Source organism: Leptonotus elevatus, chromosome 3 (genome assembly GCF_054856555.1).
Source record: "Leptonotus elevatus isolate MCC_2025b chromosome 3, RoL_Lele_1.0, whole genome shotgun sequence".
NCBI classification, from domain to species: Eukaryota; Metazoa; Chordata; class Actinopteri; order Syngnathiformes; family Syngnathidae; genus Leptonotus; species Leptonotus elevatus.
In genome coordinates, this window is record NC_141241.1 from 3,993,786 (window position 1) to 4,017,356 (window position 23,571).

At 38.5% G+C, this 23,571-nt stretch overlaps 1 protein-coding gene and 1 long non-coding RNA gene across 3 annotated transcripts in view; one reads left to right on the forward strand and one right to left on the reverse strand.

Moving 5' to 3' along the window:
* The window catches only part of mapk8ip1b (mitogen-activated protein kinase 8 interacting protein 1b), a 30,365-nt gene extending 9,382 nt beyond the window's left edge, over positions 1-20,983 (forward strand). For both annotated transcript variants that reach the window (XM_086070746.1, XM_086070747.1), the window contains exons 3-12: positions 4,916-5,170; positions 10,029-10,110; positions 12,246-13,367; positions 15,177-15,252; positions 16,435-16,607; positions 16,814-16,917; positions 17,027-17,143; positions 17,400-17,470; positions 17,760-17,858; positions 19,157-20,983. In XM_086070746.1, the coding sequence (XP_085926872.1) occupies positions 4,916-5,170; positions 10,029-10,110; positions 12,246-13,367; positions 15,177-15,252; positions 16,435-16,607; positions 16,814-16,917; positions 17,027-17,143; positions 17,400-17,470; positions 17,760-17,858; positions 19,157-19,229 (2,172 nt within the window). In that variant the 3' untranslated portion in view covers positions 19,230-20,983. The remainder of the gene's footprint in view (positions 1-4,915; positions 5,171-10,028; positions 10,111-12,245; positions 13,368-15,176; positions 15,253-16,434; positions 16,608-16,813; positions 16,918-17,026; positions 17,144-17,399; positions 17,471-17,759; positions 17,859-19,156) is intronic.
* A 583-nt stretch (positions 20,984-21,566) lies between these two features.
* On the reverse strand, positions 21,567-23,024 carry LOC147176679 (uncharacterized). The gene is made up of 3 exons (XR_015094328.1): positions 22,832-23,024; positions 21,892-21,965; positions 21,567-21,792 (listed from the first exon to the last, which is right to left on the reverse strand). It is a non-coding gene; the product is annotated as an uncharacterized LOC147176679 (long non-coding RNA).
* Between the last annotated feature and the right edge of the window lie 547 nt (positions 23,025-23,571).

Below are 23,571 nucleotides of genomic sequence, written 5' to 3' on the forward strand. Positions count from 1 at the left end.
GTTAGAGGTTGGGCTCAAATGGAATGGCAGATTAGGTAACCATAGTAACACAAAGCACCTCAATTGATTATCTCTACAGTACATTCAATTAAAGTAGGCAATAACGAGATCGACCGGTATGTAGTAAACAGAAAGCTATTGGAAAAGCAACAAAGAAAACTATACATTGTACACCAAAGTAAGCCTTTTTAGATCAAAAAGCCATTTAAATTCAGTATTGGATAATTTTTATTTTATTTTGTAAATTGGGGTGTTGATAATGAAAAGTTATGTGTGAACCTCCGCTGATTTATTCATCTTTAAAACTCACTATATTAAAAATAACTATCAGAAGACTATTAAATATATATATAAATGTAAATATGTCATATGTTTAAACTATAGCCTATATATGTACTACTGTATGTTCAACTATTTAATGGATGCCAAAAAGATTGAGTACACGGCCATGAAGCCTCACCTAATTTTAATTCCGGGTTCACTTACTGCCAAATTTGATCTCAAGATGGCTGAATCAGTATGTCCGTGGCCTAATGATATATAAATAACAGGTCAAAATATTTCCTTAAAAAAAAAAAAAAAAGTATCTCAATGCAGAGTAATGTGAAATTTCACAACAAAAATGTGTTTGCATCAAATCCTGAGTGACAGCCAAATTTCAGAATGTCATTTAAGTGGTTGTCAGTGCGCCCTCCAATGGGCATAATTAGGAACTGCAGTTAATTTTGGTCAAAAACTGCAGTTTGTGTTCTGTTTTAAGGCACTGGCCGGTTCTGACCCGAAGCCGTATGTTTCACAACACTGGCCTAGCCCGCGTAATAATGTGTGACTTCACAACTAAGTGTGCCATAGATAAGGAAGGACATAGTCATTCATTTATTTTGGTCAAATGAGTTTCTGTTAATACTTGCTTATCACATGGACTTATCGGGGTGTATACTTTCTCTCCCTCTCCCGCTTACCCACAACCCTAAACAGACTATAGTAGAAAATGAATGAATTAACTCCCCGTTGTTAATGCTCTAAAAATGTTATCTATAAAATCAACTCACATCGTAAGTGCCAATCATGAGATTGATCGGAATGAAAACATCATCCAGAATGTGAGGGAAGGTGCGGGGAAAGAGACGCTTCAGCAAAACAGCAAAAGGAGCTATTTCCATGGCAACCTACTTTCACCTCCCAGCCGCCTGTGTTTGAGCTGAAAATACATCAAGAGGTGGTTTGCACTGCCTCCATGGATACTGCTCACGTCATCCACTCATGGATGGAGGAGAGGACCCGGCCTCATCAACGCAAACGCAAACAGACAAGCGCCTTGTCTCTGATTGTGTGTGCGTGTTTTTTTTTCTCTCCAATCCACGGATGCCTTGAGGACTATTTTATTCAGGGTGGATAATCGCTGTAATATTACAAACTTCAGAACAGATTTTCCTCTGATGCAATCACTGTAACGACACGGCTCTATACAAAGATTAAAGTCCATCTTTTTCCGATGGTTGCGATTGATATCATTTGTGAGTCATCAGGTTGCAACCGAGGGCGATTGTGAGGTTTCCCCTGCGTTGGCTTCTCTGATTGGCCGAGAGCCCAGCATCACAGCGTTGCGGCGGCGTCAGGGGGCCAGCGGCATGCACTCCTCCTCGTCACTTGTCTCCTAGCAACACAGCAGAGCCTTTTAAAGGGGCCAGTTCTAAATTGAGGCCGTAAAGCACAAGAGGGCAAACGGAAGCGGCGGGTTGCATTAGCGGGTATCGATCTACGCTTTTGAAATTGTCAAAGGGACGGAAAATGAGCCTTTTAAGTGTTCAAAGCGCTTCCAATGTCCTGCGTGTGTAGCTACTGTACCTGGAGAAGAAATACTTGTCATACAGGAGCTAAGAATAGAAAGCCCTACATCATACACCATGCATCATAATAATGCTGTTTTCTAGGGATGTTCGTTACCATCGAATAGTCACCAATACAAAGTACAGATACCACTAGTACTTTTGAGGCAGAAAATTTGCTCATATAATGACAGATCATTTTAAAGAAATACCTATATATCCCAATATAGTATTTTTCTATTGGCTTCTATTCTGTCATTTCCAGTTTCTGATTTTTTATTTTTATTTTTTTTCTTCTGGAGAGCTCAGTATTGTTCATTTGGTAATTTTACCGATTTGACATGTCATCATTATTGCTCTCTTTTTTTTAATTGTTTTATTTCAATTTTATTTTGTGTGCGTGCGTGTGAGTGTGTACTCATTAGTTCACCTAAAACCTATTAAAAATCCCATACCGTTCTCCTGAACCGAATACATCAGAATCCAGCTAGAGTCGGGAGGTTGTCAGGAGACCCGAGGAAGGATCAAAGAAAAGAAAGGAAAGTGAAATCCAGCACCGACCAGACATTACCTACTACCCACCGGGTTATCAACCAGTCTTTCACCAACCGCAGAAACATCAGGATACTTTGTGCCAAGCCTATTTCTTTCACTGCTGTTATGTACAAAAACAAAATATTGTGCTTTTTTCCCCCTCCATATGAGTTTTTTTTTTCTTTTTTTTGTATCGTGCGTTTTTTTGTCGCCAACCCCCTTACAATATCGTGATAATTATCATACTGTAAGGTTCATTGTGATATTTATCGTATCGTGACGTTTGGATATCATTGCATCCCTAATATTTAGTTCAGAACGAACGTATATCATGTTAAGTTTAAATAAATTAATAAATCTTTACATTCTTCTGCGACCTTTTGTGAGGACTAAGCGGTTAAGAAAATGGATGGATGGATGGATGTCTTAAATTCTACTTATCTTCAGCCCGATACGATACCTTGTATTGATACTTGCCCATCCATAGGAAAATTGCTATATTTGGATATAGGGGAATAAATTTTTTTTTTTTTTAACTCATTCACTCCCAGCCATTTTCACAGAAGCAATCCCCTTCTCTCCCAGCTGTTTTACTGGATTTTGACTGATTTTGCAAGGCCCACAGAATATTCTGTTCTATTGCTATAAAAACATGGAACTTACCAAAATAAAGATTAGCGTCTCTTTTGCAGCAATTAGCATTAGAATATAACTAAGTTTCATAGTTCTTCACATTCCTGTTGAAAACACTGGCAAAAAGAGCTTGTTGCAACATGGCCCTGGCTGATCTCTTTTACTCTGCTGCCACCTACTGGCCTTTTTTTGTAATAGCTACCATTGCTTTAAGTGACCTCTTCAGGTCGGAAGCTGCATCAAAGCCTTCTGTATGCTCTAGTGATGGGGTGTGAATTGCCAAGTACCAATTCAATCCATATCACGTTTCATAGGTCACGATTCGATACTGATTAATCCCGATACGAATTTATAAATTGATTATTGAGATTTTATTTATATTTTTGCTCAAATTTAGAAAATACTTATCAGTAAACCTGTACAAGTACACTGTAAGATTTGTATGAAAATGTATTTATTTATCTGAAACTTCAGGCTTAGAACTGTGAGCCACTGTATTTAACAAACAATCTGTCTCATGTTTGAACAGCATTGAAATAAAATATTAAGGCTTAATGATCCCTTAAATAAAACACTCTTCCATGCTTAACGTGTGAACCCTAACCCTAAGTAAGACGTTTTGTTGAATATTCCCATAAAAAAATTGATGTTTAAACATCGGCTGCATATCGAATCAATTTGAAAATTCCACGCTGTAATATGGCGATATATTGCTGGATCGACAACCCTATGCTCTAGCATAAAAATATATAAAAAGGTCTAAATAAGTTTTTGGGAGTAAAGGACAAATTATTTAAAAAAAAAAACATATTTATTAGGGGTGAGAATCTTTGAATGTCTCACGATTCGATTCAATTCAGATTTTTGGGTGCTCGATTCGATTCAGAATCGCTTTTCGATTAAGACCGTTTTTTATTAAAAATTATTTGATTGACAATGATTTTTGCTTAAATTTATAGATGTTCAAGGAATCATAATGATCTACTTCAGTCTGACACGCTAATGCTAATTAGTGCTCTAGTCGCGCCACTTTTATCACTTTTATCACTTTAACCACCCTGCAAAAAAACCAACTTTTATTGGAATAACTTGATCGTGGCTTTTTCCTTCTACTCTCTAATGTGGCTACAACTTAACAGTTTATCAGACCGCATGGAACCACACTGCCCCTAAGTGGCCAAATCGGGTACAACATGAACAGCGCTCCAAATAAGGGCACACACAAACAAAGGGAAGACAGTATAAAATAATTTAAATAAAATCGATTTTGAGACATTTGAAATCGATTCTGAATCGTACTAAATATAGTATTTATACGTTTTTGGGTTTGAATGAGTTAATGAGATATTTAGGAAATGGAAGGGAAACAGGACAGCCGGCAAATAGTACAAATCTACATATAAGTGATGGCCAGTGAAATGCATTGAATCATTTTTTTATGCTTTTTATATATATATATTTCAAATTAATTGGCGGTCTGTATTTTGTTTCTGCCACAAATTGGCATCAGCCTAAAAAAAATCCACATCGGTTCGTGCCCTACTCGTCATGTGTGTTGAGTGACTGATACATCCGTTCTTGCTTATAAGATAACGTCTTCGTAATGCTACCAACTAGCAACATAGCGGGGATTATTAGGCCAAGTCAGACCGCCAGCATGTACCATCTGCGTATGTTGAAGAAAATAGAGCAAAGCTGTGCGGGGTCTCATCATAGAGCAGCCTCGGCTGTGTTTGGGCTCTAAGCAGCTCAGTGTTGACAGCGAGACGCTGCGAGCCAAAGTCAAGGAATTTTCTAATTGGCCAGTCGAGTCTCCTCATCTGGTCCACGCGCACTCGCTCTCGCTCTCGCTCTCGCCCTTGCTGGCTGTGTCCGTCTGTCTGCCGCAAATGACAGGACGCGTCTCCCAATCCCTGCAGGGCCACGTGAGGCGAGGGACCAATAGCAGGCCGGGGAGGGCCGAGCTCGGCGCCGTCGGACAGCTCCAGGCAGAGATGCTGCATTTGGAGCTCATTGATGGTGCTGACGCTTTTCGCGGCGACAAAGAGTCCTCCAAGGCCTCCATCGCACCTCCGCTGGTCACCAAGGACCCTACAGCACCGGTTACCATGGATACCTACCGACCCAAGAGACCCACGACCCTTAACCTATTTCCGATTGTGCCCCGCACACAGGTAAGGTCGTTTTTCAGTTTTTTTGAATAGGAAAATATTAAATTGTGTCTTTTAGTGAGTCAAATTTAAATTTTCTTTTAAAGCGGACATCTCTGGACAATGGCGGTCATTTTACTATTGACTCTGTTGTATTTGCATTTCTGTGAGAGGATGTATTCACTCAGCTGAACAACAATCTCTTATTGTCAAGACCCCCCCCCCCCCCCCCCCCACACACACACACTTTGTGTGTGTATAATTTCTATTGTTGTATATAAATGTCAACAATAGTCGTGACCATGTTTTGGAATCACTGTGAATAGAATGTAGGATGTTATATGTTGATGATGAACCTCACAAGTACACAGCAGCTTATATGAGCATGTGAGTGGAAGTCGTCTTCTTTCCAAAATCTGAAGAATAAATCGTGGGATAGTCGTCCGTATCGGCAGGAAGTTCAAAGTTGAATCGTGTGGTTTGTAAAGGACGATGGATGTGGATGTAGCAGTAGTTTTGCCCTATGACTTTTTGATTTTACTGTTAGACACAACTTTATTAACAAATTCACTCCCAGCCATTTTCACAGAAGCAATCCCCTTCACTCCCGGCCGGCTGTTTGACTGGATTTTGCAAGGCCCACAGAAAATTGCGTTCTATTGCTATAAAAACATGGAATCTACCAAAAGAGAGTTTAGATTCTCTTTTTTTCATCAGGAAAAAAGTATGTTTGAATCTGTTTCCGTTTTGCAGCAATTAGCATTAGAATATAGCTAAGTTTCTTCATTATTCACAAATCTATTTAGAAATGTAAGTACAAAATGAGCTTTTTTTCAGCATGGTCCCTGGTTAATCTCTTTTGCGCTGCTGCCACCTGCTGGCCGTTAGTGTAATAACTACAATTTCTTCAACAGTTCTTTGCAGTTGAGAGGCTGCATCAAAGCCTTCTGTATGCTCTAGCATAAATAAAACATTAAAAAAACGTATAAATATGCCTTTTGGATACTTAAAACATGTTAAGTGTGAGTTATAATTACGGGAGCACATTTGAGTCATGTTTGTGGTCATCCAATGAATGCAAGAAATCAAGCTCCCTCAATAGTCTTGTAGTGCGAAAAAGGCTTAAAAGACATCCAATCCAACATACAGTGGCAACTTCTGATATTTTCAGAGGTTGACGTAGACTTGAGTAGAGATGTGCAAGTGAATTTTCGTGACAATTCGTCACTTGTCATTAAAGGTGTATTCAAGGATTTTCTCAAAGTAGAAGCCAAACGTCTGTTTGTCACCAGCTCTCCTGCTCGTCCGGGGGAAACGCCTCTCAAATGTCGCAAACGTGCAAGCTCATCTTCATCATCATCATCTTCATCCGTCTCTGCAGCCGGCCTCACTGCATAGAACGGCCTTGCGGCTCTCGGCTATTTTCGAAGTACGCGCTGGAGCTACAACGGTGAATGGCTAAATCCGAAGCTCAGCGGCTATCATGCTACAAACACTCCAAGTGCGCAGGCGGTCGCATCTGTTAACGAGCAACTGATTGACAGGATCGAGAAACAATCATTAAGACGCAGCAAGGAAAAATCCTTGAATACACCTTTTAAGCGACGTTTAGCTTTTTTACGTTTGCGCTCATAAGTTTACATACTCAGAATTGTATACACACAGTATGTACGTTAACATACACATATATCGCTGCATGTTTGTTCAAATATGAACAAAGCGAGGAAGCAAATATCGGATTCATCTTTGTGTTAAATCAAAATTGAACATTTGCTTTTACTTTGTACCGTATATATGTAAGTCGAGTACATATGAAGCTATATCTTCTCTTCTGGATGATTGTGCGCTCACTGCTCCAGGCTTGGAGGCTGTCAAAACGATCTTTTGAGCAGTGTCCCATTTGTCAGCGCTTTTAGTTTGTCCCGTTTCCCTGAGATGCAAAAGTGACTGTTTGAAGCCACGTTACCGTTTCTCTTCCCAATTTCCTGTCTGTGTTTTGAGTTGTCACGTCTCGAAAGTATGACGGACGCAATTGCTACGAAGGACTGTGAGCTGTTTGGAAGTCATTCACTTTCTTTACACGCTTGACACTTTGAAAAAAAAAAGAAAAAAAAAGCTGTCGATTATAAAGAAAATATTAATCACGATTATTATTCATAGGATGATCATTTATTTTTTTGTTACAAAAAAAAATGTTTAGACGTAAAAATGATTAAGACAAATAAATAAAATTATTTGAAAGAGTGTAATTATGCAAGTTCCTTTTGGATGAAACTAAATTCATTAAATTAGTTATTTTAGAATTTAAAAAATTTGTATGAATAAAAATGTGTTTTTGACGATTATGCTGATTTTGTAATTGTGGAGTGTAATAATTGAAATTGTAATTGAGTTTTGATTAATTGCATAGCCCTAGATATACGTACTATAGATTGTACACCTTAATTGTCATTTCATCAGTCATGCGGACAGCAATCCTACCCCTCCAATGTAAAACCATAACCTCTCTGTGCAGGCTCAAAAGATTACATAAGACGCATGCGTTCTACAATCCGAGGCACGGAGGAAAGTGGGTGATTGTTTCCAGGTCAGCGAATAAATAAAAATGTAAACTGAAAATTCAGCTCTGCTTCATTTGGCAGACTTCTGTGGCCGAAAAACAAGAGGGTCATAATAAGACAGTACTTTTAATTGTCATTTGTAAACTTTTTTTTTTTTTTTTTTCACCCAGACTTACATGGCAGCTTTAATTTCGCCGTTTGTCCTCTCCAAGGCTGTTTGAGTAAATGTATTCAGACGTGATGTCAGGATTAATCCTGAGACCTGATAATCTCCCATCTGGTTACACCACACTTGTTGTATGTACTTCTGAGTGAGTCTGAGCTCGCAGGCAAAATCTACCTGGGTTCTAAACCCATTCATCTGCAGACACAATGACATGACAGATAATCCGCATTTTATGAGGAATTGTGGGCGGTGTAGTTGTAGTCAGGCGGTGTCACTTCCACGTATATCTGACTAATTATAATACGCACACCACATGAGTCATTTGCCCAAAGATGTGATCTTTTTATATTCACGGCAAGATGGTCGCACGTCTTTGGTTACCACGACGACAGCTCTGGCTCCGCCTGGTACACAAGTTCGGGAGGTGAGTCATGCATGGGTGGATGGACACAGGAAAAGGAACCGTATTTAGAAAATAATATTTTGATCATAGGACTTCCCACTTCCTTTTATTTATTTATTTTTTATTTTAATTTTTTTGCACTATGTATGCACCGACCAGCATGACTGTGTAAGTGGATCAAAGCAGCAAGATGTGGTTGGACAAAATTCACTTAAAAATAAATAAATAAATAAGTTGGACATTTTTAACAATAAGTATCAGAAGAACATCACGAATTGTTTGACCAAAAGTGACGTTCATTTATACACAAGATACACGCTAAAAACATTTGGGTCAAAAATAACCCGACTATGGGTCAAAAATGGACCAATCCCCTACTTGGGTCAATTTGACCCAACTTTGAGTCAAGAAATGTATAAATATTGGTCAAATCCTTTACTTGGGTCAAAAAATTTGGTTATTTAGTATAAAACAACCCAGAAAGTTGGGTCAACTTGACCCACAAAGCGGATCGGTCCTTTATTATTTTTTTAATTTACATAATTGTGTTACTTTTTACCCAACAGTTTTTAGAGTGTACTGTTTGCAATTTAGACACAAACTACCTCTACTTATAATTGATGTTATCTTTGCTTGATGACTCTTTTGCACAGATGTCATTGGTTGATACGACAGCACAAATGACATCTTTCTCTCTTATGAGTCATGTCTTTGTCGTAGTTGCTTGTTACTGCACTCTAAAAACAGTTGGGTCAAAAGTAACCCAATTCTGGATCAAAAATGGACCGATCCACTTTATGGGTCAATTTGACCCAATTTTCCGGGTTGTTTTATACAAAATGACCAATTATTCAAGTAAATGATATGACCAATATTTAAGAGCTGTTTTACACTAAAAGACCCATTTCTTGACTCAAAATTTGATCAAATTGACCCAAGTAGAGGATCGGTCCATTTTTGACCCATAGTCGGGTTATTTTCGACCCAACTGTTTTTAGAGTGTAGGTTGTGTATAAATGATTGCCACTTTTGGTCAAACAATTCGTGATGTTCTTCTGATAATTACTGTTAAAAATGTCCAACTTATTTATTTATTTATTTTTAACTGAAGTTTGTCCAACCACATCTTGCTGCTTTGATCCACACACATGGTCATGCTGGTCAGTGCATATACGTAGTGCAAATACAAAAAAAAGAAGAAGTGGGAAGTCCTGTTTTTAGAGTGCAATACTAGTTTAGCTCATACGAGTGGAGATAAATTCCTTGTGTGTTTTTACATATTTTGGACAATAAATGATTCTGATACTGTAACTTGACCGTAGAATTGAACATACTGTACTTGGAAACAAACGCACTGTTTGTTGGTGTATGCACACAATACGGTAAAACAGGATAGAATAAATTACCATACCCATTGTTGTCATTGTATGGGCAGATAAAACGAAATTGTGGTGTTTGTGTTTCCAGAATGAAAAATAAAATGGGATGGAAAATGAAATAAGTATTTGTCTTGTCTTCCCGGTTGGGAAAAGGTCCGGTTCCCTTTAAATTCACACCACTATGCACAGACAAAAGACTCATTCAGTGCATTTTCACCAGAAAAAAAAAAAAAGCTTTGTGCGTGTTGTGTGGTGAGTTGGGGACAAAAGGTGGAGTCTCAGGATCCCGAGCTTAGTGGCCCTCTCGTCTCTCTTCATCTTCTGCTGTTCCCACCGCTTCCTTCATTCGTTCTTTACATCTTCTTTTCCTCAGGACACGCTCAACAACAACTCCTTTGGCAAGAAATACACATGGCAGGATAAAGTTTCAGGCTCATCGTCACCTCTCAAAACTGGTGAGCTTTTGTCTCTCAAATATGATCGGAATGATGTTGTTTTTAATTGAGGCATGATGTGCATTTGCCAGGTTTCATTTATTAATAATGTCACATAATAATAATAATAATAATATCATAAGGATTCAAATGGTCACAGTTGAGTGTGTTGAGTAGCAAGCTGCTCAGACTGCTGAACGTGTGTGTGTGTCTATGTGCTTGTGTGTGTGTGTGTGTGTGTGTGTGTACAAGCAGCGCTAGTGATGGCAAAATGAAGCTTCATGAAGCACTTGCGATACTTTTTGACTCCTCAAGATGGCACTCATGATTCAAAGATGCAATGCAAATGTAATCCATTTTCATTGCACTTGCCTTTATCTTTAAACCAAGAGCACCATCTAGAGGAGTCCAAAAGTATCGCAAATGCTTCATGAAGCTTCATTTTGCCATCACTAGCGAGCTGCTCTAACTCTCTTGACCGCATCATGTGAGGCGGCACTTGCTTCAATAATGACAATATCACAAAATATTTCAAAAGACAATTGGCGAGGAGTCCATACAAAATCACGCTCTTGCGTATAATTCTTATGTGCTGGCCCCATTTTAGTTTGTCACTCCCATGATTTCAATGTATTCAGCACTGCTATTTTTATTCACATGATGCACCTTCTGAGTTTGTGTAAGCAGCTCTACAAATGAATTTGTTTTTATTTCATTATTTACCTGTGCAGTGATATCTGGGGCTCACGTTTGAAAACAAAGGACAAATATCAGCAATTATCGGAAATATCATAACATAAATTCAGTCTGTCACGTGACGTCACGCATGCCTAAAAATAACGCGTCACATGTTCCAACCAAACATGTTGATGCTTGGCTTCTTTTCAGTATAAACGTGAGTGCATTTATTGTTCTGCTGGGTAGACTCATAGCAGCGACAATATATTTGATGAAAAAATAAATTGTATTCAGAATAAGTTATTTGAAAATAATTTAAATTTGTTGCTTAAAAAAAGGTGAAGTTAAGCTGTACATTTTAAATTAGCTTGTTAATGCTCAGTAACAAATCAAGAAATTAGGGCTGTCACTATCAAATCTTTTTAGAATCAATTATCCTATAGATAATTTCATTGAATAATCGCCTGTCCCCCCCCCCCCAAATTTTTTTTGTTTGTTTGTTAATCCACTAAAGTTGAACGTGAGTTGAATTGAGTGCTAAATTAGCCTATGCTAAATGGTTAGCAATCACGATTAGCATTAGCAGTTATTTATTACCATTTATAGGTAAACAAACACAAGCCACCGTTTAGTTCACACATACATCATTATATCTACAGGAGTTGAATTGAGTGGATAGAACTACTAATTATTTATTATCTTTTGTGCATGATCATTACAAAGCAACAAAATCAGCCTCTGTTAAACGGTCAACAATCGCGATTAGCAATTACGCATTAGTGATTACCATTGACGGTAACAAACACCAACTACCATTTAGTTCACACATACATATTTACTGTACATTACACATTTAATAGTCTCTTAAAAGTTACTTACAAAGTTACAGATGATGCTTCAACAATAGTCCATGAGTAAAAAGTGGAGCTGCCTCCTTAGCGAGCTAAATAGCTTCCTGTCCACTGCGCGCGTTTATGTCGCAACATGGCAGGCGGTGCAAACATGGTTCCGAACTTCGAGGCAGACATTTCCAGTCGACTTTTTTTCCCCAATCCTACAAGAAATCCTTGGCCCTTACATGTTGAATTATCTTGTTATATTCAGCGGTTGTTTGCTAATCCGTAGCTCCCGATTTCAGTGTATCATCCCCAGTGAAATCATTATGTCTGCACTTCCTGGCAATGGATTATGACATAACCGGTCAATCGCCATCCCGTAGGCGTACTTTGACTTTTTATGAGTAATGGGGATTTAGCTGAGTAATCCTGACATATGTTACCTAACCTTTTATACTTTTTTTTTTTTTTTTTTTGCTCTTCCTGTTTTTCCACTTTCTGTATTTTGTTGCCATGTCCGCCTTCGCGTCTGCATTATGCTCTTAAACTCAACTGTCTGTGCGTGTGTCCTTTCCGTGTGTTTGTGCGTGTGTGTTTACACGGCTGTCTTTACGTTCCTGTACATCTTCTCTCGTCTTCCAGGCGAGCTAACGCCTCCGCGCGAGCACAGTTGCCTGAGCGACGAGGACAAGGCGCGGAGCGGCGCCGCGCAGACCAAAGACCGAGGCACCTCCACCGACGCCCCCTGCAGGCACGCATCGGGACGAAGCTCGACAGCGGCGGCGACGCGACCAAAGTTTCAAGAGAAGCCACCTGCACCGCCGCCGCCACCACAGAATTACAAACCGGCTCCTCTTTATCCAGCGGGAAAGTTGGATGGAAGTGGCTACCAACAGGAGAGAATCCAGCACCACTCGGAGGCTCCTTTGGAGCCGACAGAGGAGATATATCTGACCCCAGTCCAGCGCTGTTCGGACCCGTCGGAGCCTCATTGCGCGCAGGAACGACCTTTCCTTTCACAACTGAGTGAGCAGGGTCGTATGTCCATTAGTTCTGACACAGAAGGCCCGCCTCCTTACCAGCCACTACCTGACCAGTCCAACCCGTCAATCTACGAGGAGGACGAAGTCTACATCGCCCCACCTTCTTACGCGTCCTGCGTCGAATCGCTCATCACGCCGCCTAGCATGGCTTTGTCAACTCATTGTTCCCTGGCGCTGGACTTCAGTCTCAAGGGGTCAGGAACGGGCACGGGGGCAATGTTGAGAACCGGATCGTCTGTCGAGTACGTAGACGCAACGGACGAAAGCTACTGCGGGGAGGATGAGGATGTGGACCGAATAATCATGGACGAAAGAATAAAGAAAGTGGTCGGCAAGGTGGACGGCGGCAACAGCAGAGCCGCCCTGCTAAGAACTTCCTTGAGCTCCGACGCCAGCGGCCTGTCGTACGACTCGGTCAAATACACCTTGGTGGTGGACGAGCACGCGCAGTTAGAACTTGTCAGTTTGAGACAGTGCTACCAAGGTTATAGCGACGACAGCGATTCGGCCACAGTCTACGACAACTGCGTCTCCTCGCCTTACGAGTCCGCCATCGGGGAAGAGTACGAGGAGGGAGACGAAGAGGAAGATTGCGCTCATTTGGGTGGAGTCAGACGAGAGGCCACGGCGTGCCTGTCCGAAGACTCGACGCCAGACGGCGATATGCATTTCTCCAAAAAGTTTCTCAACGTCTTCATGAACGGACGATCCAGCTCGTCAAGTAAGTCAAGTCTTGCATTTGTGCTTTTTTTGGGTTACATGCAAGCTTCGGATACACTCTATAACGTAACAAAAAAGGGTTGAAGTTGAGTGCTAAATTAGCCTATGCTAAATGGTTAGCAATCGCGATTAGCATTAGCGCGCTATTGATTACCAGTAAAGGTAAACAAACACAAACCGCCGTTTAGTTCACACATGCGTCATTTATATATACAGGAGATTAATTGAGTGGATATAACTAATTATTTATTATCTTTTGCCAACAAAAACACTAACAAAATTAGCCTCTGTTAAACGGTTAGCAATCGCGATAAGCAATAACGCGCTAGTGATTAAGTATAGTCAAGTCTTGCATTTGTGATTACTTTGCAAGCTTCGGATACACTCTATAACGTAAAAAAAAAAAAAAAACTTGCTGATTCAACAACTTCCGAAAATAGGTGAGCCGTGATTGGTCGTTAACATCACCCTGAGTAACTGTGATGTCATTTTCAGTCGACAGCAAGTGGCCAAAATGGCCGCTCCCTGAGATGGATAAAAAACGGCTGGATTTTGCTGTTTAACTCATATTCTACAAACACAATATTAATCAAAATGTCGTGTTTAGACTAGTTGGGCTACATAGAACATATTGTTGTAAAGAACTTTTTTGGTTTGCGCAGGGGTAGGCTAGACTAGGTTTTGGTATTTTAGCATGACATATTAAAAAAGGCTGTTTTGTGCCATTTTAAGCATGAACACAGTCAACTCAATTTGCTACTAATTGAAGTGGCTCCTGTCATTCCCTTTAAATTCAAGCGCACTGATAGTCTTTGGAACTTTATAGGGACTAGGTATAGGAAGATCCAGAACTGCAAAGTGGACACTTGGAGACCGCTTTCTAACCTGAATATTCATGTCTGTGTCCAAGATACTTCCAAAGAAAAAAATGCATCATAATCAACTTTTTCAAACTTGTTTTTATAAAATATTTTTTCTCTGTTGAACATTAAAATGTGCTTTAGATTTTACTAGGTGACAATCTAATTTTTACATTTCATAACAATATTTCTTGTTTACAATACACAAGCATTGTATGATAAGGTATTGTGTGTAATGCAGTCTGTAACTATGGATTAACCTCTCCCATGTAAATCATAATGTAAAAACATTTTGCCATAATGTTACAAATTTGTGTTTTTTCTTTCCACGAGTTCAAAAATGTCTTCAGTAAGGCTTTTAGGTGGTCCTGCCAAATATTCAAGGAAATATTTAGATGCTAGATGAATGTTTAGAAATCAGGGAAATCGGGAAAATTAATGAATTTTTATTTTTTTATTTTCAATGATAGTCACAAAATGTGAATACAAAATAATGATGTGGGGGAAATGATTAATTAAATTACTTTTTAATTGTCACAAAATTTGCATTTTTATGTTTTAATAGTACTGTGCATTATAGTGAAATAAGTCTAAATAAGTAAAAACGGATTCACATAATATTAATAATAATAATATTTGTACAGTTAGATTACATCAGTAACCTGCATTAAATGCAAAGGAGAAGATTTGGTCACTTTGCCACAGAGAAAAATATGCTGCATTCGATTAGTTTGCATAATTAACTGTTCGGGAAAAATCTCCTGTCTTTTCCTTATGTCGTACAGCTTTGCTTTCTGAAGTTTGCAAACGTCTCTGGGGCGTGTGGTCCTAGTAATTAATTAGAATAACATTTTTAATGCTTTTGTTCATTGTGCAAATGTGCCTATTTGTTATCATTTGTGCCTCTAAAACTGACTTTTTTTCTTCTCTTTTTTTGGGGGGGTGCTTAGGTGCTGAGTCTTTTGGTTTATTTTCCTGCACCATAAATGGAGAGGAGCAGGATCAGAGTCATCGAGCTGTCTACAGGTGAGATGAAAATAAGACATATTATGAAATATTAGAGATACTCTACATTTTTATATGAATTAATTTTTCTTTTCTTTTTTCTCTATGAAAAAACAATGAAACAATGACCCCTGTATTTCAGGGCAAGAAATGTGTTTTTCCATGGGATCGGACAGGATAAGCAAACCAAAAGATAATCCAGATTATCAAAAACCTTTGATTTGGCAAGAACCAGAAATATCGCTAATAAACGTGTGCTTGCACAACTAAGCACGGCTTCTTGATCTGAAGCTTTGTTTGGACTGGACACTTGTTGTGGTAAAAAAAAATGCCTAACCAAGTGCCAGCCAACTCATTGTTTCATTTGTTACGTAAAATCTGGATTTGATCATTTCCTACTTGGGATTTATAGCATTGTTGCTCCATTTTCAAATCTTAGTCAATAAGAGTCGATAAAAACAAAAACATAAAAATGTAAAGTGCATAAATAACACTATAAGTGGTTTGGAAAATCAGTTAAAAATAATGAAATATCTCAGTCTTATTATGCTGCATTCGAGGAAGGTGGGAAGTCTGACTTTTCAAACCAGGAAGTGTGTACGGGAACCGCCCTTGAACTCTGAAATCCCACTTGCGAAATCGGGGGATCACCGACGTCACTCTAAAATGGCGACCCCATTGGAGAAACATACCGTGAATGGTAAAACATAATTTACTCGAGTATAAAACTAGATTCTTCTTTTCTTCATTCATAAATATTCAACATAACTTCACGTAACAAAACATACGTGGCAGTTATGCTGCCATGTGCCTGCGTGAAATTAAACGGTGAAGTACTGAATTCTATGGAATGTTTATGAAATAAGATAAAAACAGTAAATGAAGCAGAATTGCGAGAAGGTCAAAATGTGTTTTGAGGACCAAAAACTATTTATCAGTCTCCGCCATTTTGGTTCGCTTTCAGGTCGGAACTGGGAAAAGCGACCTTCCTCGAATGCAGCATTAATGTTAATAGGCTGACTCCTCATTTGTGATTGGACGAGAAAGCCAACGGGCAGGGGCGGCAGGTGGCATCACGAGAGTCAATTCATGATATTATTCATTGTAAAGATTTGTCCAGCGAATCGTTCAGTGCTTCGTCATTCAGTTCATGACTCAGAGATGCCACAGCTTCCTCTTTTTCTTTTTTCTTTTTTTCTGCAGGTTTGTCCCGAGGCACGATGACGAGCTCGAACTTGAAGTGGATGATCCGTTGCTGGTGGAGGTTCAAGGCGAGGATTACTGGTACGAGGGCTTCAACATGAGAACGGGCGCCCGCGGGATCTTCCCTGCTTACTATGCTATCGAGGTGACCAAGGAGACTGACGGGTTCAAAGGTTATTAGCACCTCAAACATTTCAATATTGGCATCCTGGCAAAGTTGCAAAGTCATAATTACAGTAAATATTTACTGATAAAATCATTTAAAAAAAAAACTTTCAAGACCATTGGTTACTTGCTTTTCTTAATGATAATTAATTCATTCATTATAATTTAATTTATAAATATAATAACACTGCGTGGATCTTTTACATCCTTTCAGCAAAGAATAGTGAGTGGTTAGACCGATACCGGCTAAAGTTCCTGGGCTCAGTCCAAGTGCCCTACCACAAAGGAAATGATGTTCTATGTGCAGCTATGCAGAAGGTACCCCCCCCCCCCCTCTCTCTATATTGCCACCAGTGTCGTCTTGTATCACAGATGTCTTAAATAATACAGAAGCGCTCAAGTTTTAAGAGACATTTGCTCTTCCCAGATTGCCACCAACAGAAGAATGACAGTCAAGCACAACCCGCCCTCATCGTGCATCCTGGAAATTAACGTGAAGGGAATCAAACTGGCTGTTCATGAGGACTATTACGCCTGTGACCGAGTAAGACTGCTTAAATTGTGCTTTTTGCTCTGCAACGGCGGTGTGTCGCCACCATGTGGCCATAAGTGTACACTACAGGCAATCGTGTCAACAATTTGATTTTAGAACAATTAAATTGTATAACATCAATGGCATTAATTTAAATGTGTTCGATTTTTTTGAAAAGAAAATCCTCTACACTTTCCTGCTTGCACAGTTGAAACATTATTGTCCCTTTCCTGCTCTTAACTCAATTTTCCTCTCGTATCTCTGTCAGAGTAACGAATGCAGTCACTTTTTCCAGTTAAAGAACGTCTCCTTCTGTGGTTATCACCCCAAAAACTGCAAGTAAGTCAACTGTACTGAAAACAAACCCTCCAGTTTCTTCCATCGTGTTCTTTTTATACTTTGTACGTTTACGTTTTATAGTGTTTGCTAGGACCATGTTGGTGTCAGGGTTATTTTACTTTTTATTTTTCCAACAACATAATTCCTGCCTGTTTTTTTCTAGGTGTCATTTAATTTTGTTGTTGGTTAAATAATTAAGATGACATCCCTTCAAATAGCAACCATGACAGTGGAAAATCACCCTTCAAAGAATTGAGACTTGGAGTGAATGTTCTTTTGTTGTCTGCAGATATTTTGGTTTCATAACCAAGCACCCGGCAGACCAGAGATTTGCCTGCCATGTTTTTGTGTCTGAAAATTCTACCAAGGCTGTTGCAGAGTCAGTAGGGTAAGTTAATAACACAGCACAACGCTCGCTAAAAACGCTTGCTAGCACAACACTTAGCTTACAAGGTTATGTGCTAATGAAATCCACAATTTCAAAGCCCACTTACTGTATGCTACAGATTACAGAAGCGCATTACGAGCGTGACGGTGAGACAGAAGCAAGCAAATTTATTTATTTATTTATTCAAATATTTAAGAATAGGCAGATTATCAACATGCTATTGTTGTAAGAACAGTTAGCTAACTGTGCTTCTGTGTAGTCTGGCAATTGCTTGACTATGACACATCTTTAATAATAATAATAATAATAATAATAATAGCAGTAATTAAACATTTAAAAAAAGATTTTTTTTATTTTAATTTAATAATTGTATCTATTATTTATTGTTATTATTTATATGATATATTTAATTATTATTATTTATTTATTTTACTATTTTTAAAAAAAATGGAGAAAAATTAAATGAAGAAATCTCCAAATGCTACATAGACTACAAAAATCTTTATCCAACCTAGCTGCCAATTTATGGCCGAAGAAACGGGGGCGGTTGTACATAAAATGATGCAACTGTAATTGTGACATTTTATTCAATTAATCTAGGGTGACCAGACGTTGCGGTTTAATCGGGCGGTCTCATTTTGAGCCATGTGTCCCGAGTTCCGATTAATTTCACCACGGTTTTGTCCGATATTTATGCAGGTGTTTTTTGTCTTCCCTTCAGTCAAGTCAGCAAGCCAATTGTTTTGACCGTGTGTATGTCGGTCACACCGTGGTCATTGCAATTCATACAACAAATTTACTATTCTGGCAGCGTATTTCCAATCTTAAAATGTGAGACTGGCGCGAGGTAAACGGCACAGACAACTTCCAATAGCTGCTGGGAGCGAGCAAAAAAAGGTTGGATAATGATTAGTAGGCCTACACTAACTTGTTTAGTGCTTTTGAACTGTCAACCAAGATAACATTTAACATTAGCTAAGCACCACTCACAAGCAATTCAATCAGTTATAGTCGGAGGTGGCAAATCCAGGTCCAGAAACTGGGCAGAAAGTAAAAACCCTGCCACAGTTTGATGCTAGCTAGCTAGCTCCCATGTGCTTGTTTACCTGCTAGCTAGCATCAGAGGCTAAAGCTAGTTCCTGGTGAGAATTTATTGTATATTTGATTTTTAACAAAATTGTAGTGTCTTGGTTTTTAATTTTGAAAATCAGGTCACCCTAAATGAATGAAGTCAATAAATGATGTTGTCCAGTAAGTAGGAGTATTTATTTTTTCACTGCACTGTCTTTGTTTTCCAGGAAAGCCTTCCAGTTGTATTACAAAGAATTTGTGGAGTTTTCATGCCCCACAGAAGATATCTACTTGGAGTAGCCTTGTCCTGCCTTCAACCACAGCCCTGTACAGTACACTGTATCATAACATGGTGTTGCATGAAGGACACATTTCAAATAATCACAACACGTTTGAGGAGCGAGCGAGCAAGCAGGAGGAGAGAACGCAAGAAGCCAAAAGAGTGTTTTCCAGGCAAGAATATTATGCAAAATGGGGGTTGGGTGTAAGCGCTGCCAGTCAACTAAGTAGCAGTCGGAAGGTGGATGACTTTACTTGCACTTGTTTAGTCGGCAGCAGAGGGCCAATATTTAGTGTTTCAAGAAGAACATCAGACTAGAATCTAACACTCGTCTCGGGGTTCCATCCATGTTGGCTTTCTGTCAATGAACTCATTCACTGCCATTGACGGCTAAAAACGTCAAAAATTCATTTTCACTATTTCTATGAGTTTAACATTTTTTTCCCTCTTTTGTTAACAAGAGTTTGAACCGCTAGATTTTTTTTTCATTGTACATTTAGAACAGATATGAAATTTGTGATTAATCGTGAGTTAACGTGAAGTCATGCGATTAATTAGGATTACAGTTTTAATCACCCGACGCCCCACATTTTATATAATCTTTTCTTTTTATTCATTCACTGCTATCGACGGCTATAAACGTCAAAAATTAATTTTAACTATTTCTATTAGTTTAACCTTTTTTCCCACTTTTGTTAACAAGAGTATGAAAACCTAGATTTTTTTTTTCATCGTACATTTAGAACAGATATCAAATTTGCGATAAACCACGAGTTAAGTCATGCGATTAATTACAATTACAAAATGTAATTGCCTGTCGCCCGTACTGTTAAATGAATTTATGGCAGTGAATGAGTTCAAAGGCATCCTGAGAAATGAAGGAAACGACCAAATAGGAGTAAACATTTTAGGATGAAATTGAAGGCGCACTCGCCACATCACATCCGTGCCGACAACTTTGGGTAGTCGTTTCGAAACTTAAGATATTAATCTTGAAGAGCGCTGATGGAAATTACAACTGCTTCTTGCTGTATTTTTTTTAGCATCCAGATACATTGTGCTGCGCTAGTACGTGTTACAAAAACAAACCATTACGCGTCGGGACAGAATGGAGGCTAAAGCTCAGTTAAGTGACTTCGCACGACGGGAGCAGAGAACTTCACTACTAGTGCCTCTTTTTCGTCTTTCATTGGGACCTTCTCCATCATGTTGACAACATGCTAGCTAAATGATGACGCTACTGAGTGTGCGCGTGTGTGCGTGTGATTGACGAATTGACGATTGTGACAATGTAGTGTTTTGATGCGCTTTTTTTCTCTCCCCGCAATAACTATTCAAAGCATGAACGCCTTGTTTGTCTTTGTTACCCTTAGGATGGGTTTTTGAATGAAGGGTAATCGGATGAGAAGTCAAACAACAGTTGTTTTGCAGTGGGGACAAAAAAAAAACAGCTTTCTACATCCTTTATCACTAATATTTATTTGTTTTATGGGATATATGAGTAACACAGAATGTTTCTAAAAATGCAAGATTCTCATTACCATCTTTAAGCCCCTCCCCCTGGTAGTTCCTAAGAAAATCTGCTGTTGCTAATCATGTGATGAGAAGCCAGACGGTCGTGGGGCGGCTACATGAAAAATGTACAGATCTGTCATATAAATTTATTATCTGTAATTATAAACAATGTACTAATTTAACATATAGTGAGTGAAATCTCTTTATTTTTATTTCCTTTTTTAGGTGTGGCTTATTTATTTAAATTTTTTAAAGATGATTATCTTGTGTCCTGTTATTATTACATCATGAGAAGGCAATCACGCTCATTCCATTTCACATTGCGCTAATAATTCAAACACGTCAGGAATATTGTTGCGTGAGAAATATTAGAGCATTTGTTGTCGAAATACATCTACAGTCTGATGAGATTTACAAGACGGGTGATGGAATAAATCTTCTTTTATTTTTATTGTTTTTTTAAAAATTTTAATTTAATTATTATTTTTTTTTTAAGAGCTCAGTATTGTTCATTCGGTAATGTCATCATCATTGCTATTTTTTTTATTTTTTATTATTATTATTTTGTATGTGTATGTGTGTGTGTATTCGTTAGTTCACCAAAAAACTATTAAAAAAAATCCCATACCGTTCACCAAAACCGAACACCGCCGTCAGGAGACCCGAGGAAGGACCAAAGAAAGCAAAGGAAAGTGAAATCCAGCACCGACCAGACACCACCCACCGGGCCACCAACCAGAGTTCTTCACCAACCCAAGAAACATCTAAATTCCAACAAATATTTCAAATTTCTCTGTTTGACCTTTGACATGGGCAGAATCATTTAAAAATGCGGATTTTTGATCAAAGGTGTGTTTATTTGTAACAGCGCTTAATCACAAATGAGTGTCAAAGGGTTTTACACGCCCACAGTCGACAAAGATCGGCGACATCACCTGATCAAACTCTCAGGAGGAAAAACTCAAAAGGTAACGTTTTATGACTTTCCTTCATAATAGTCATTCTCCAGATGTAGGTCATAGGAACTTTCTGTACCATGTAGGTCAGACAGGGGCTTCTCGCCGTAATCTGCAAGAAAAAGAAAATAATATACATTTGTGTTTATTGGTGAAAGTGGCAAACATAAAAAGGGACATTTGAAGGAGCTCTACCAAAGGATTGCCTCACCATCAGTATATCCAACATATGGTTCATTATTGCTGGAGTAATGGAACTCCGTTTTTTGCATACCATTGGCAGTTCTGGGGGGAGGTGTGAAAAAAAAGACATTATTTGCAAAAACTTTTTTACAGTTGATTTGACCAAACAAGATCATATTCTCACAACTTGTTAATTGTCTAGGACATGTTTTTAATTTTAGTTGTATTTTGTCTCGAGTTGTATTGCGTAATAGCAAGAGATTTTTTTTTTTATATTGCAGCTTCCACAATACAACAACCAGTCAAGCAGAATTTTATGCTGCTGCTAGATTCCCGTAGATTTGTCATGATCACACGCGGCACATAAACAATTTTAACTCATTTAATGCCATTGACAGCTATAGACGTCAAAAATTCATTTGAACTATTTCTATTAGTTAAAAAAAAAATTATTTACATTTTAACAAGCGTATGAAAACCTAGAGTTTTTTTGGTACTAGAACAACTTTGTACATTTAGAACAGATATAAAATTTGTGATTAATCGTGAGTTAACTAGTGAAGTCATGCGATTAATTCCGATTACAAATTTGAATCGCCTGAAGCACCTAATTTTTAATAATCTTATCTTAAAAAATAAATAAATAAATATATATAGATATATATATATTTTTAAAAATCTTTGTTTTTCTTTTAAAGAAAAGATTATTAAAAATTAGAGGCGTCCGGCGATTAATTTTTTTTATCGTAATTAATCGCATGACTTCACTAGTTAACTCACGATTAATCAAAAATCTGTTTGAATACATTTAAAAAATCTAGGTTTTCATACTCTTGTTAACAAAAGTAGGGGAAAAAATTTAACTAATAGAAATAGTTCACATTTTTATGTTTATAGCAGTCAATGGCAGTGAATGAGTTAACAAAGTGGCTTCATCTGTAAACAATGAAGTTAAGGATTCTTATTACCTTCCTTCAGGGCCTGACATACTTCGACTGACCAGAAGTGGGAGGATTAGGAGATATAACATTCTTCTGCAGCGTGCTTAAATTTAGTACGAAGCTCCCAAATAGACAAACTCGTCAACAATCAACGTATCGCAGAGCTCTGAAGTCAGCAATAGTGGCGATGTTGAACGATGCAACTTCAAAGCTCAACAGTGATGCAAAAAAAACAACACTGAGGAAATAACACTGACATCATGGCAAAGTCGTCAATGTACATTTTATTTAACAGTGCACATGCATTGGTCCCTCAATATAGCTCAAAACGCAGCCAATAATAGCATGGCAACAAAAGTGAGTACACCCCTAAGTGAAAATGCCACCAATATGCAGTCCCAGATCACAACACTCACACCACCAATCCTTGACTGTAGGCAAGACACACTCGTCTTTGTAATCCTCACCTGGTTGCCGCCACATATGCTTGACACCATCTGAACTAAATAAATTCATCTTGGTCTCATCAGACCACAGGACATGGTTCCAGTAATCCACGTCCTTAGTCTTCTCGTCATCTTGTTCAGGGACGTCCCTGCTTATTTACGCAAGACAATGCCAGGCCATATTTTGTTAAAATAGCGTTATTTGGTAGTAGAAGAATGCAAGTACTAGACTGGCCTGCCAGCAGTCCAGACCTGTCTCCCATTGAAAATGTGTAGGACATAATGACACGCAAATTGCTGTACGACAACAGGGACTGTTGA